This window comes from Gallinula chloropus, assembly GCF_964237585.1.
Source record: "Gallinula chloropus genome assembly, chromosome: 1".
NCBI classification, from domain to species: domain Eukaryota; kingdom Metazoa; phylum Chordata; class Aves; order Gruiformes; family Rallidae; genus Gallinula; species Gallinula chloropus.
Window position 1 is genome coordinate 65,401,791 of NC_140085.1, and position 16,731 is coordinate 65,418,521.

At 41.0% G+C, this 16,731-nt stretch overlaps 1 protein-coding gene across 1 annotated transcript in view; it reads right to left on the minus strand.

Annotated features, from left to right (window-relative positions):
* Positions 1-16,731, minus strand: part of CRACR2A (calcium release activated channel regulator 2A) — a gene marked incomplete at both ends in the record, with an annotated part of 54,553 nt that overhangs the window by 21,266 nt on the left and 16,556 nt on the right. The window contains 4 exon segments of the mRNA XM_084266997.1: positions 1,149-1,220; positions 2,952-3,139; positions 9,314-9,409; positions 13,064-13,154. Of these exon segments, the coding sequence (XP_084123123.1) occupies positions 1,149-1,220; positions 2,952-3,139; positions 9,314-9,409; positions 13,064-13,154 (447 nt within the window).

A 16,731-nucleotide genomic window follows, 5' to 3' on the forward strand; every position in this document is an offset into this window, starting at 1 on the left:
TACATGCTGATATAATCTTAACATATGAACAGTTTCGGGAAAGATTCTTTGTTTTGGCTGTACTCCTACCAATCTAGAAACAGCAGAGCCTCTCAGTGAGCTTCAAGCCTCTGTGGATAGGCTTCTACCACAGGACCAGTTCACTATTGTCTTGTTTTACATTTGACTTTTGGAAGAGATACTGTCCTACAAAACCAAATTGCTAACATGAAGCAAATGCTTTGCCTTCTACTGTGTGAAACAACAGGGCATCTTTTGTAGCCATTTTTACTATCTTGTGTTATTATCCTGTTGCAGTTGTCCTTGGCCAGTTGCCAGATAGATACATACCCAGCTACTCTCTTACTTCCTCTCCTCAAAAGGACCACAGAAGAAGATAGAAAATCTTTTAGGTCAAGATAAAGACAGGAAGATTGCTTATTGACTACCACAGAACAGACTCAATTGTAGGATTTTAAGGAACAAAGACAACCTTCCCCTTCTTTCCAGGCTCGACTTCACTCCTGCTCTCTTAACTCTTCGATCTCCTTTCCAACTCTGATGGGCACAGGGGTATGTAGAATGGGGGAAGCTTATGCTAAGTCTGTAACAGCTCCTCTGGTTCCCTCCACAGGTTACAGTTCTTCATGAAATGCTCCAGCATGGGTCCCTTCCAGAGGGCACAGACCTTTAGGAACATACTGCTCCAGTGTGCTCCCCCATGGGCCACGATTCCTGGCAGAAAACCTGCTGCAGCATGGCTTCATCTCAATGGGCTGTAGCTCCTGCCAGGAGCCTGGTCCTATGTGGGCTCTGCACAGGCTGCAGGGGAATGTCAGCCCTGGCACTTGGAGCAATTCCTCAGCTCCTTCACTGACCTTGGTGTTTGCAGGGCTGTTTCTCTCACATGTTTTTCTTATTCGTCTCTCTCAACTGCTGCTCAGTGTGTTTTAACCCTTTCTTACCCAGGCTTTCCCAGAGGTGCCACCCACCATCCTGGCTACAGGGCTCAACCCCGCCCTGCGAATGGTCAGTTGGAGTTGGCTGGAACAGCCACGTCTGGCAAGGGGCAGCCCCGGCTGCCTCTCACCAAGGCCACCCCTGCTGCACCCTGCTGCCCACACCTGGAGACTGATGCAAGAAGTTATTGAGTGTAAGGTCTGCATTACCTTAAAAAATCCAGCTGCTTCATAAGTCCTGACTTCTCCCTCTGCAAGGTCTCTGTCACTCGGTACACCTCCCTGTAAGGAAAATAAATAAATAAAGTCATTCTAACTGTGGTAACACCACTGCTAAAATGCTCCCCCCCAGGGGTATCCACGTTTGAGACTTCAGCTTCACCAAACCTGTAGCCTTTGTTCTGCATGAATGGTTACTAATTTTATAAAAGTTTATTCAGTATAGGGCCCACAGTACCACAGCAGTTTGAGTTAGCAGAGGAAGGAGTAGAGGTTCTTTTAAAACAAATTATAGCTACATAATTTATTCATACAGAGAGCTTAATATATGCTGATAATGACACTTGCATCATTCAGGAAGACATACTCCTGAAAACCTCAGTCATGGCCACTAAAGCTCATTTAACATTTTATCCAAAATCAGTTTAACTTGCTGCCAGAATCAAGTGTCAGGCTCACACATCTATATCCCTGACAATTTCTTTTCAGTTCCTCATTATAACAGTTACAGAGCCTTAAGCCTTGGATACATTGGACCATTCTTTAGCAATCATTTATCAACAAAGTTCATTATTTATACCCTCGAGAAAAACTAAATCAGTAATAATTAAGTAGATATTGGCACAAAGCTTAACAGAAAAAGAATATGACATTTATCTAATATTCTGCCAAATAGCCACAGCTCTACGTTATGTAGTTCACTGCTGAGAAATATATCTGGCATAATATGTACCACTGCCTGGCATCCACGTGCTATCCATTGGCAAAAGGAGGCCTTTACAGACCTCTGAGCATGAGAAAAAAATACCTGTCTTCCACTGAATGGACATCAGTGAACATTTCTGCCACTTACAGCTTCAGGGTAATGCAACTTTTACTTTGTGCAGAAGGCTGGAGCAAGACAGGCATATTGATCTGTCACTTAAAGGCCATTTCTCAAAATATGAACTGTAAATATTTCTTCTTGAAAAATATTCTTTTATTTCAGAGTCAGAACCTGAAATCCAAAACATTTGACCTGGAAACTCCAAAATGATAGTTCTTGATCACCATAAGACCTTGTGTGAATTGTGATTTAGCTGCATAAGTGACATTTTATCTTGCTGGCCACACCCCTTGGTCAGAAATGATGTATCAGACTTGCTTTTGAAGAAGCAGCACATCCTACCCATCTCAGAGCCAGAGTACATTCTGACAAGGGTGTTGAAGATAGGCTTAGCTTCAAGGGGAATGGAGCATCAGCCACAACTGTTAATTTCTGTAAAGAATCACTCTGGTATTTCAAAACTAAGGCATACTTTTAATCCAATTAAACCGTTTTTTAATTCTAAACACCCTCAACAAGACAGGGGCAGGAGAATACTGACATTTTGAAGAAGTAGCAAAAGATTCTGTAGAAGCCAGATATGTTGCAGAACACATGCTGAATTATTTGGGGAAAAATTAATAGCACTGCGCTTGGCTTTGCTGGTGGTGTCCACTTATGACACAAATCACAGCACTGAACACCCTGAGAAGGAGGCTCACTGCCACACTAAGCAAACCTTAGACTCATAGAACCATAGAACATCCTGAGCTGGAAGGGACTCATTAGGATCATCAAGTCCAACTCCTGGCTCCACACAGGGCCAGACAAGTCAGAGCATGGCACTGAGTGCATCGTCCTACGCTTCTTGAACGCAGCCAAGCTCCGTGCTGTGATCCCTTCCCTGGGATCCTGTTCCAGTGTCCAACCACCCTCTCAGGAAAGAACCTCTTCCAAATGCACCAGAATCACTGTAGCTGGATACTTACATTTCTTTCTCCTCATGTAGTCTTGATGCTTCTTCCTGAAGCACCTGTAACTGTTGTTGAGCCAGGTTTAGTTCCTGAGATGTTCTCTCCAGGTCCCTCAGCAGTTCCTGGTTAGTTGTCTTCAGTTTGGTGTTCTCTACTTTGGTTTCTTCTTTGCCACTGAGAAGTTCTGTACATTGGTGCTCCAACTGTGATGGAAGAAAAAAAGAACAGAAAGTATTATAACTAACTGAGACATCTTGGTTTTGAGGCTCTTGATTCAAATCTTGGAGGTTAGTTGAATAGGGAAGCTATTTCTATCAAAGCCAACATATGGCTAAAACAGCACGGTGCTCTTCCACTGCTCTGTGCACAGCCTTAATGGTGTTACACAAAAACAAAGCCATTCCATTCTATGGCTGAATTTCATCTAGTTTAAAAATGCACAAGGACAAACCACAAAAAAAATGTGTTAACAGAGCAGATTAGCAGTACTTAGTTGATATTCACAACAGCTATTTTAGACAATTTCCCACAATGACAAGGCCCACACAGAGTAATTCACAGTTCTGCCTAAAATCTGTTAGATTTAAATCTGGTATCTGAAAAACCTTCCCATTCCCAGTAATATCAACAAGCAGCAACCTTTCTGCCACCTCAGATAAATCTGCTAAGAAGCATGAGTTAGAGCTTTTTTTATGGTCTCAAGTTGCACTAAGGGATGATCAGATTGGATATTAAGAAAAATTTCTTCACCAAAAAAGTGGTGAAGCATTGGAACAGGCTGCCCAGGGAGGTGGTGGAGTTGCCATCCCTGTGGGTGTTTAAAAAACAAGTAAGTGTGGGGCTTCAGGAGATGGTTTAGTGGTTCAGTGGTATAGGGCTAACAGTTGGACTTGAAGATCTTTTACAACCCTGATGATTCTATGGTTCTATGATTCACTTTTATCGTAACTCCCTAAAGTATATGCAAAGGAAAAATACACCTGTCCTGGGAAACAGACAACAGATGACCTCAGTTTCTGGTATGTAAAAAAAGTTCCATCTGCTTTTTCCTGGCCAGCTGAGCAAATCAAGGTGACAGAGCAAAGGTTAAGTAAACTAAAATTAGCTCACTTTGTATTAGAAAAGGCATTGCTGACCTGAAGATACAAAAACTTTTAATTTTTTTTTTTCAATGTGCATTTTATGGAATGTAAAAGGTAGGAGGAGCATTACAATAACAGTTCAGTCCTCCAGATGTGAGACACAGCAGATGATTTTGTTAGAACTCTCATTCTGCAGAGCTTACTCAAAACAAAATCTGTCCTTACCCATCTCTGCCAGTCTGTTCATACTCCACAACACTGCTGTTGTTCTAGCCTTGGTTTTGAATATAACTTTAAGGCCCAGGTTCAAAACTAAAACAGAGAATACTTTCTAGCTGGGACAGTGAAAGGTCAGCAACAAGAGTACAGTGGGAGCAGTTATCTCAGCAGCAGAACTAGCTTAACACATCTGCCTAACTGTAGGCCCAGCAGGCTCACAGTTTATATGGAACACTGACTAGATGGACATACAACTAGTGCTCTGCAAAGCTGGTTTGCATTGATACATCACTCCAGTTCCTGAGCATTGCTTTGATTGCTTAACAGAATGAAGTTAGCTATTCTAAGGAAAAGATTTCAGGTAGCAAAAGACAAGACTTTCCTATCCAGAGGAGCGGTTTTGGGAGAAGCAAAAAGTGATCACACAAAGATGAACTTTCAAAATGCTTGAGAGCAACAAATTGCAGGCAGAAATCCCATTTACAGCCATTTACTATGGCCACCTGAAAACTTACACAGAGACTGGCTTGGAAACACAACAGTAGCTATCACCAACTCCCGTAATCATAGGTATTCATGTTAGAGGTAATTGCTGTAAATTCTGGTGTTTATTCTTATGAGAAAAACAATTATGTTGAAAACATGCTCAACAGCAGATGCTCATAGTATTTAAACCTCAGGATGCAACAAGAGGAGAAAGGGTTATTTCACAGCACTACAGAGCTCCATCCTTTCACGGTACTGATACAATCCTTTAGGTGATGTCAAACACTACTTTTAAAGCATTTATTTAAACAACTCCTAATACAATGGAATAACTTATTAGATGGATGCTCAGCTGGTATAGAATGATATAGAGCCTATCGGGTCTGGCTGCTTATTGGACCTCCAAATTGACTCCCATGGTCATCAAGTAGATTAACTTGATCGGGAAATACATGTTTAAGGAAAGCCAGACAGCAGAGAGAATTAACCAATTACCACAGATCAAGCAGAGACACAAGAACTAGTATTGTCCAGTACAAACTGTTGCAGAAGACAGCTATTGCTGTCCCCCAAATTCACATACATTAAGCACTCTCCATGCATTCCTTGGCTCAGCATCTTTCCACTATGGGTTTTGTTTTGGTTGGGGTTTTTCCCCCCCTATTAATTTCAGGTGTGCACAAAAGAGGAAGTATTTTTCAGTATTATAAATCTGGGATTATTTTGTTCTTTATGCCTTTCTTAATAATACCATCACTTGATTTGCATATTTGAGTGCTACTGATCCATGTTCTCTCGGATCTCTCACTCCGAATCCCGAAGTAGATCTCTTCAGTGGCTGCCATCAGCACAGAACCAATCATTTTATGGGAGATGCCCAGTAACTATTCTGCATTTTACTTGGTCCACACCTACTTTCTTAACATAACACAAGATCCTGTGCCCTAGCTGTTAAGCTAGACATCCTTTGTCTGCTGTGCCCCCTTCTGAGACATGACATCACACATCCCTTGAGGAACACTATTGAGGATACCTTGTGATGTAACCAATATAGAGCAAGCTGAGAACTGAAGATCACAATAGCCAGCAAAAAGGCCTAACCATAGGAATGCTGGCATACAGAAGGCCAGACAAAGTGGAATCAGATCCGCATTTCAGTCAAATCAGGAAGAAGATCCTCATAAAAGGGAGAATCTGTCTAAATCAGTAGAAACAACACTGAACCCACCTTCTCTGGAAGATCCCTTTCACATTGTTCCTATTCATTTCCAACACAGGAACAATTACATTTTATTTAAAAACATCCCCCCCCCCAAAAAAAAAAAAAACAACCCACCCAACTTAATAATGATGTTTGGAAAAAAGCATTTTTATTAATACCATTAGAAAAGTGTATGTAAATACATGTACAAAGCAGTGTCTCTAACTACACTACACTGAGTTAAGCGTTCAAACTAAAAGGATAGGGTGCTATACCAGAAAAAATACCGAAACATAAACAATTGACAATGTGTACCAATCACCTGGTTCCTGGTTGAATGACAAAAGTTTTAAATGCCATCTATCATCTGACAATTACCTCACTTATCCCATCATTACAAGTAGAATCACAGAATGGTTTGGTTGGAAGGGACCTTAAAGATTATCTAGTTCCAACCCCCCTGCCATGGGCAGGGACACTTTCAAATAGACCAGGTTACCCAAAGACCCACCCAATCTGGCCTGGAACATTTCCACAGATGTGGTGTCCACAACTTCTCTGGGCAACCTGACCCAGTGTCTCACCACCCTCACAGTGAAGATTTTTTTCCTGCTGTTTAATCTAAATCTACACCTTTTTTTAGTTTAAACCCATTACCCCATGTCCTATCACTACAGTCCCTGATAAAAGAGACCCTCTCCAGCTTTCCTGTATGTCCCCTTCAGGTACTGGAAGGCGGCTATAAGGTCTCCCCGGAGCCTTCTGCAGAATCCCCTCTCCTGATGTGCTGGTCACACGTCGTTTTACACAGCCCAGGATACAGCTAGCTTTCTGGGCTGCAAGCACTCATTGCTGGGTCATGGGGAGCTTTTTGTCAATGAAAACCCCCAAATCTTCTCCTCAGAACTACTCTCAGTCCGTTCTCTGCCCAGCCTGTAGTTGTGCTTGGGATTGCGCTGACTCTTGCACTTGGCCTTGCTAACTTTATGTGTTTACACAGGCCTACCTCTCAAGCCTGTCAAGGTCCCTCAACATGGCATCCCTTCCCTCCAGCATGTCACAGCTCCGTGTCCTCAGCAAACTTGCTGAGGATGCACTCAGTCCCGCTGTTCATGTCTCTGACAAACATGCTAAACAGTGCCAGCCCCAGTACCAACCCCTGTGTAACGCTTTGCACAAGCCTGGGTAGATGATGTCCATCACTCTTCCCTTATCCACCCATGCTGTGACCCCATCACAAAATGACAGCAAACCTGTCAGGCACGATCTGCTCTTAGTGAAGCCATGTTGGCTGTCACAAATCATCTCCTTCCTTTCCATGTGCCTGAGCATAGCTTCCAGGAGGATCTCCTCCATGATCTTGCCAGGCACAGAGGTGAGACTGACTAGCCTGTAGTTCCCCAGATCTTCCTTTTTTTCCCTTTGTAAGGAAGGGGGTTATGTTTCCACTTACCTAGTCTGTGGGAACTTCCCCAGACTACCACAACTTCTTAAATATGTATCTCATTAGGTTCATGGACTTGTGCACCCTCAGGTTCCTTAGATGGTCTTGAACCTGATCTTCTCCCACAGTGGTTGGTTCTTCATTCTCCCAGTCCCTGCCTTTGCCTTCTGTGTCCTGGACAGGGTGCCAAGAGCCCTTGCTGGTGAAGTCTGAGGCAAAAAAAATCACTGAGTACCTCAGCCTTCTCCATATCCTGCGTAACTCCCCATATTGGCCTGCCTTTTACTACTGACATACCTATAGAAGCTTTTCTTGTTGCCCTTGACAACCCAGGTTAGATTTAGTTCTATCAGGGCTTTAGCTTTCCTACCCTGATCCCTGGCTTCTTAATTTCTCTATATTTGCATGAATAGCTACAGAGGTTTTTATACCAAATTTAGAAAACACGTATTTTAAAGAACCATGGGGAAAAGGTTTTGCAGAACTACTGTTTGATAACTAAGTTAAAAGCATAGCTTTAAAAAAAAGATTAAAAAAATATATAGAGAAAAAATATAATATTAAAATATAATCATTACAAAAATATGATAAATAATTCATTATATTTTTGCTGTTAGCCTCAGACTAAATATTCCTTATTTGTGTGCCCCCATAGATATCTTCAAAGTAGAGATTATTTCACTGTGGTAAGAGGCCTGCATAAAACCACATCTATTCTGATTCACAGTGGTACTGAACAAAAGTAATTCACATCAGGCAGCTGGTTTCAGTTATGCAATGGCCTTTTACTTCAGTCCTATATCCTCGTAAGCTAAATGTGCATAATTATACTAAGCTAGATGTTTGTCTCCCCTCTTACTCAAGTACATTCCTAAAATTCCCCTCAGCTTCAGCAGCACCTGGATTCATTCTGCAGAAGAGGATCTGAAAACTACACACAACTAGGAAACTGCCCTCAAACTTCTTTTTTCCCCTCTTCCTTCACTTCTCCTCTTACTTCTCTCATTCTTCCCAGGACTGGCATTCCAAACCACCGCTGAGAGGAAAAGAAATTTTACATGTATTTTATATTCATATTCTACAGAGGGAGTTGGTGTCCTGGTTTTTGGCTTGGGCTAAATCATGACTGTTATTTTCACAGTATTCCATTTCAGTTCTTTAAATGCTGGTGCTACCCACTTTCCCTAAATCTAGTCTCTCATACACTGACCTTGAAGACACTTTACAGCACATTTATACATGAATAAAAAACACTGCTTCCCCAAGCAGCCTATGCATTTAAAGAAGTAAAACACATCAGGCCTTAATGTGGGAACTTGACAAGCTGTTACCATGCAAGAGAGCCAACACCATGCCATAAAACTGTTATCACAGAGGGACGTATCAGGAGCTGGTTGTTCAGGAGGGAGCATTTCAAGTTCACAGCCCCGAATTGTCCGAAACAAGTTAAGTGAGTAGCTGGTACAAGCTTTGAGCAAGGGCATACATTCTAAGACCCAAATTATTGTTTGCTTTGAACTGTCTGGGCATTAAGCCAGTTCCTAGCACACTGAAGGCAGTGGAATTCAGCTACATTTTCATGAAATTAACCAAATACCTGGGGAGAATACCTGGAGGCATTTGGGGATTTGGGGTTTGTTTTTTCTCGGTTTTTTTTCCTTTTTTGGGGGGGAGAGGGGGATGGCGGTGTTCATATAAAAGGAAAGCTGCTTTAGAAATAGAGGGTAACATTTTTCCTAAGCACATGTGTACAAGTCTACATAACTCCACTTTTAAATGCAGTCAGGTATCTACACTCATAATACAAAACCAACAGAGGGTCACAGTTTGGCAGAACCACATCACATCAACTTGCCTTTTTGGGACCTAAAATAGTACCTAAAGAAAATCATATGAACAAAGAAAAAAATCTGTTTTTTCAAATCTGAAGGATATCATTTAATACCTTTTTCTGTTTGTGAACCAATTGTTCCAGTTCTTGTTCTTTTGACAGGAGCTTGTGCTCCAGCTCTTGACTGTAGGACTTAAACCTTTCTGTGTCCTGCAAAATTCAAAGAGGAAATGGATTAACAGAACAATTTCATCAGCAGGAGGAGACATAAGGAATCAGGCATGAAAATAATAGGCAAACTTCTCACAGTGAACATAATGAGTTAGTGAAAAAACTCAGTTTAGGGATGGCATCACTCATGAATCTATACTGAGCTTATGGTGTAGTCCAGCAACTTCAACAACTGCAGTTGCTACAGAATGTGCTGACTGCACATGCGTAGGCATCGAGTCTACAAAATTCCACATTAGGCACAAGCTTTAGGAGCTTAGCCAACCTAAATTAATAAAGCTAGAATACATCCTCCAATTCCCAGCTACACATACCCTCATCCTGTTATACACTAGCATTCATGCTCATCTGTTGCAGCAGCGAGCTGCTCCAGAGCTAAACAAGCAGAAAAAAAAAACCCAGAAAAATAGCTTTTCTACCCATTTGGTCTCCTGAACCAGACAGCTGCTGTCACAGAGAAGTGATGTGAATGCATTGATGGAAACATCCTGGACAATTTAAATCATTACAGAGTCATACTGTCACTCACATACAAGGTATAAGGATTGACATGGGAGATACAAGCTACTGCACCACAGCAGCTCAGGTTGAAGTAAAAGAAACAATACAGAATCACAGAACTGTAGGGGTTGGAAGGAACCTCTGGAGATCATCTTGTCCAACGCCACTGCCAGAGTGGGATCACCTACAGCAGGCTGCACAGGACAGCATCCTGTAGGTTTTGAGTATCTCCAGAGATGGAGACTCCACAACCTCTCTGGGCAGCCTGGTCCCAGTGCTCTGCCACCCTCACTGTAAAGAAGTTCCTCTTCGTGTTTAAGTGGAACTTCCTATATTGAAGTTTTGACTTTGCCTTTTGTCCTGTCACTGGGCACCACTGGAAAAAGACTGACCCCACCCTCCCGACACCCACCCTTCAAGTATTTACAAGCATTGGTAAGACTCCCCCTCAGTCTTCTCTCGGCTAAAAAGTCCCAAGTCCCTCAGCCTGTCTTTGTAAGAGAGAGGTTCCAGTCCCCATATCATCTCTGTAGCCTTTTTTGTACCCTCTCCAGTAGCTCCCTGTCCTTCTTGAACTGGTGAGCCCAGAACTACACTCGATATTCCAGGGCTGAGTAGAGGGGGAGGAGAACCTCCCTTAGCCTGCTGGCCACTCTTTTCTTGATACACCCCAGGTGCCACTGGCTTTCTTGGCCACGAGGGCACACTGCTGACTCACAGTTAACCTGTTGTTCTGCCCAGCTCTCCAGCCTGTCCAGATGTCACTGGATGGCAGCACAGCCTTCTGGCCTGCCAGCCACTCCTCCCAGTTTTGCATCATCAGCAAACCTGCTGAGGGTGCACCCTGTCCCTTCATCCAAGTCGTTGATGAATATATTCAACAGGGCTGGACCCAATACTGAGCCCTGAGGAACACCACTAGTAACTTGGCCTCCAACTAAACTCTGTGCCACTGAGCACAACCCTCTGGGCAATACCTTCTACCTTTGAAATCCAACACTAGCAACAATCCGTCACAGGCCCTGCCATTCACTCAGAAATTAAATCAGCCTGCCCACCATCTAATTATCCTGCAATCCCTAGAAACTAAAGTACTATTTGGGATTACTTCTTCAGACACTCTTCAGCTGAGACAAATTGTTGGACGTCCCCCTGAGTAAAACTGGGTTCCAACAGTTCATATCAGCTGAAAATCTGTCCTGTTTCTCCACAACAAGGTTCTAGTTTCTAATGTCCTTAGGAAAATGGCTCTGAACAAAAATAAAAATGCCCACAAGACAGCAGTGGTTCCTAGATGCTTTTCCCCTTCAGTAGCACATGTAATCTGGTAATCAAATGTGTGTTAACTGGCTTTTTATGTAGAAGAATACATATACAAGTGAAAAAGACAGACTAACTGCCACTTTTGTACAAAATTCAGTCAGCAGGGTATGAAGTAGTGTAAATAGCTAGAATTTGTACTTATTTGCATCTTACCAATTTCTTTAAATGCATTCCTCAAGAGCTGCTCTTCGTTCAAGCCATAGCAACTCCCCTTTTTTATGACATCAATGCATCTCTCCAGGCTATAAAGTCTTCATAAGACTTTGCATTAGAGAAAGAATTTAACAGTCAGATCTCCCCAAATCCCAAATTAGTCATGCTAAGAAACAATACTTCTGGAGTGTCTGGCAACCATTAGTGTGAATGCTGACTAAACTCTAAATAGCTTCAGTGGGAAACCTTTAAGAAAAAGCTTGAAAGAAATGGCTTTACCTCAAATATACAATTAATTAGGAGATCTAAAAATCACTGCTTATGGAAAAGTCTTTGATGTTTTACGATTTTCAATACAATTTCTCTTGTGGGCTATTAAGAGAATATAAATCATGTCTTCCACAGCTGCTATCAGGCAAAGTTGCAAATATCTTTTGTCCATAAATTGACTGCAAACTTTACACAAGGGGTTCACCTCATCCACTACTAAATACTACTCTCAGCTTGGAATGGAAAAAAAAACCTTGGGATTTACAGGTCAGGTTCACTAGCCCACGAGGCGTGTGAAAAGACTTGATTCCTTAGGCAGATGCCTATGGCTCTTTTTGCTCTAACACACTTCATGTTAGGAAACAAAAAATACATATTTGGATCACAAAAGGATATTTTTAGATACCATGTTTGATTGAAAATGGAAACAGCAACATGGAAATCCACTAGTTTTGGCAATATTTTGTATACCACATGTTGTTTGAAACCATATATTGGTTTCATTCATATGGTTGCTTTCAAGAGAACAAAAAAGGCCTGAGCCAGTAGCTCATGATTCGTTATCCCAGACCGCCTAAAGCAGCTGTGGAATCTCCATCATTTACACACTGAAAATTCAATTGGACAAGACCCTGGGCAACCCAATCTAGTTTGAAAGTTAGGAGCAGAATAGGTGCCTTCCCACCTAAATGATTCTAAGGTGACTCTTTCCTGGAGTATACTGGGAGTTCTTGTTAGTTTCCTGGTTTTAAGAGAAAAAACAGGGCAGAAAAATACAACCAGACTATAATAGCAGTAGAGGAGACTTAAAGAAGACTTTGCAAGAAAAGGGAGTTCATCATCAGGTGTTCTTCATGGAAGCACCACGGCAGTGACAAAACTTTTATTTTGCAAACAGCTGTGGTGTTTTCAGAAACGACTATCACTGGATTTGTCTGTTGCTGTCCTCCAATGAGTACTTACCCCTTCTCGAAAGCAGAGACTGCAGAACTGAACAGGATTAGTACTGTTCTGAACAGCCTCAGGGACCATTTCTCCCAATTCTGACCAGAAATCGGACCTAGAGCAGCATCGATAATACGAGGCTGTTTTTTCAGTTAACTTTCAAAAGAATGACAGCTCCTACTGTATGTACTCAACCACTGAGCACAGGACATCAATGCTCCTCTCATCCAAGTCCCTTAGTTTGAAGCTTCAAGCCTTGATCACAACAAAACTTGCACTGAAGCAGATTATTATGTTCTCTTTTTGGTTTTGGGGTGTTTTGTTTTTTCTTATTGAGTTATGAAATAAGTTTTGTGGGCTTCCATTACACACCCAGAATGAGCACAAAACCACCGAAAGAGGGAGCAGAATCCATGGCCACAGTAAAAGGGAGACACTCACTTTCAGCAGAAACTGCTCTTTCTCCTTTTTAATCTGCTGTTCCATTTCCTCATAGAGATGTTGAATTTCTTCATCATAAGCAGAAATTTTCCTAGTAAGAGATGAAAAAAATACTGAGTGGGTCTTTGTAGCATTGCTTCAAGTCATGGTTCACATGGTAGCATTACTTCAAGTCATGGCTCACGTTGCAAGTTAAGCCCCTGTCCTGGTTTTGGCTGACATAGAATTAATTTTCTTTCCAGTAGCCTGTATAGTGCTGTGATTTGGGTTTAGTATGAAAATATTTTTGTGAACACACTGATGTTTTTAGTTGCGTCTAGATAGTTGTAGTGGCTACACTCAGTCAAGGCCTTTTCAGGCCTCAGGCCCTGCCAGGTACACAAGAAAGAGCACAGCCAGGACAGCTGGCCCAGCCTGGCCAAAGGGATATTCCCTACCATGTAACTTCATGCCCTGTATACAACTGGGGAGTTGGGATCACTGCTTAGAAACAGGCTGGGCATCAAGGTTGGTTTTTTCCCACAGGTAGTGAGCAATTGTTTTTGTGCATCACTTGCTTTATATTATTACTGTTGTTATTGTTACTCCTTTTTTATACTATTAATCTGTTTTTATCTCAACCCATAAGGTTTTTTTCCAAGAGGCTGTGTTGTATTTAATTATCCACTGAGGTCAAACCAGAACAGACTCATATTTCTGCCTTAACACAAGACTCCAAATAATGTTCTAGGGTTCCGGAAAAAAAAGTCATTTTTGTGCAGGAAAGGTCACAGACTGTTTTTTTTTAATTTTTCCTCATGGAAGGAAAGCTTCAGCTGGTCAAAGGCTAATAAAGCTACATATCTGATGTTTCCATATAAAGCAGGTGTTCATTATGCAGTTTTAATAACCACTAAATCTTAGGTTTAAAGAAAAGAGCTTCCTAGTGACAATACTAAGAATACCAGAGACTAAGATTGCCAGTTAAAAGTATTTTCATTGCAACTTCATTTATTTTGCTCTGGAACGGCATTGTTCACTATTAAAGAGCATTGAATGAGGTTCTTCTATCGTGTCTAAGACATCTTAGCTAGAATGGACATCTTGGAAGCTCTTCTTGATAGCTGTCTTACTGCCTAACAGCTTTGCTGAAACAACTTTGAAAAGCCCAGCTGAGGAACAGAAATAAATGTGCTCTGCACAAGTGCGTGTGACTGTAGGAAAAAGGACTTATAAAGCTCACTTTTCCTAATAATATAATGCAATTAATATCACTATGGTTTGATACATGAAGGATTACAATGAGCAAATGCTTTAATTTGGGCAGAAAGAAAAAATTAAGTATTTAAAGAGAACAAGAAAACAGCTTTGTTCTGATTCCATTCTATTCTATTCTATTCTATTCTATTCTATTCTATTCTATTCTATTCTATTCTATTCTATTCTATTCTATTCTATTCTATTCTCATTAATCCAGAAACTGAAAAGCAAACTCACTTTGTATCAGACTCAAGGAACATCCTAGAAAGATTTTAATAGAGATCAGTAAAGAGGTTATATGACACTACTGTATATACCCCCACATTTCTCTTGCTAGAGCTCTTCATTGAGCAATCTGCAGAATGCATGTTACAAATAAAACACATAACCTCCTGGGGCATTCACATCAATAAGAGCAAGACAAGGAACAAAAAGCAGGGAAAAAAAAGGTCCTTAATTTTGTAACTTGGGTATCTACTATTTTATGTCTACATATTTACAGTTTCACTTGCTAAAGGCCTTCACAGTTAAAGTGCAGCAAATTCTAAAAAAATCTTCAAAAATATTAGTTAAGCTAAAGAGAAGTGAGAAACACCAGAAATAAGTGCTTCTGCCCTCTTTTTAAAGACCAGAACACTTAACATTGCCAACTTGCATTTTCAGTCACAGGTTAAAAATTGAGGAAGAGGGAAGGCATTTTCTCAGGATACACAACAGCAATAAAAAAATACCAAGCTACACTAATTTGAGGAAAACTATTCATGTAGATTAGATTTTTGTAAACTCTGATTAGGTGAGAAAAGCAGCCCAGGCAAGGGTCTTTTCATGTGACTGCAATGCTTCAAATAGAGAGTGCCAGAAAATCTAGAAGCCCTTTTTTGCTGTCTTACTCCCCCTATAGATCTCAAATTTCGTTTTCTTAGAACTAAGAAAATTCTTAGTAAGAAATTAGGACTTGTCAATGTGATATTTGTCATCCTCTTAGAAGGTAACCATGGCTCTGTATTATGATGGCTCCACAGTTAAGAATGAATGTAGATGGTTGTTAGGTGCTTGCAAAGGAACACCTGTAAACTGACTGTCCTGGAACACCAAGAACATCTAATACACACACAGAGCCAGTTTGGCAGTGAAAACTGAAGTCCTGGTGAGCTGTCCTCATTAGAATATTAAAAACCACACCCACAGGTCAAGAAGACCCTTGCCCAGGTGAAGACCCTTCCTCCGCACAGACACAGTGATGGAAGATGACATAGCAATTACTGTACTTACACATAAATCACTAGCCAATCATTGTAACTGGGAGTGCATTACCCTGTAGCAGTTGTGTATAAATATAATGAAAGAGATGGCTCTGGGTCTGCTTGATTTGTGGAAGCCCACTGAGTACCCAGGTCTGAATCAAAGCACCGTCCCCTCTGTGCGTGAGGGAGCCAGCTTATTGCACGCGGGAAACGGACCTGCTCTTTGGACAACAAATGGAATAAAATGGCACAAGTTCACAAAGTATGAACAATTGCCTAGAAAGGTATGGAGGAGATGCTAAGATCATATTTAAAAATAGCATATTCATGTAGCAAAATGTGACTTTGATTAGGGCTAGATTAACTACGTAATGAAAAACAGCCCTGTCACTTTGCACAGGCAGAACACCTCGCACAGCAGTCAGTGTTTCCATGGGAATCATAAAGATTTTCTTTGTTTCTGTGTGACAGGGGGAGAACAACTTTAGTCACATATTATTAAGCTCTTGATTTAAGTATTTCATTCTTCTTACATGTTTAGAAGCAAAGGATATGGCAGCACCATCAAGAATACATCCAGGAGGCAATTCTTTTCAGCTGGTCTGGCACATAAGCACGTGCCATTTCTGTAGGCTGAATGCATCATAAGCATTGCATTCACAGTTTACCATTCTTAATTCAAATTAAATAAGACAGAAATATAAAATAATGTCCTGTTATAACCAAAAGTGTAACACATTTATAAGTAATGTTAACAAATAAGCAGCACAAAAATTAATCCAATACATTAGTTGACATATACTCCTCACACAGAGTTAGAGGAAAAAAATTAAAGCCATAAGGGCATATCACTGTTATGTGAAAAACACAAAATGTTTTTCTTAAAATCTCTATTCCCTGTCTGGGATGACACCATCCACTTTTACTCGGCACATAATTGTATAATTTCAGCAATATTTATAATGTGATCTTTCTCTTTCCAGTAATGCTGGGGATTAAACAGAGATAGAGACAAAAGGGAGATGGTGCTGTTGTCGAGCACATTAAGCAAAGTGGAATGTGATGTGAGATCACTAAGTTCAGATGGGGAGTTCAGGATCAATGCCCTCAGAAGGCTTTAATTTCTGCCCATTCATGTAAATTGTTTGGGTTTTACAATTGCTGCTCTTGCAGTTTGTTGTAAAG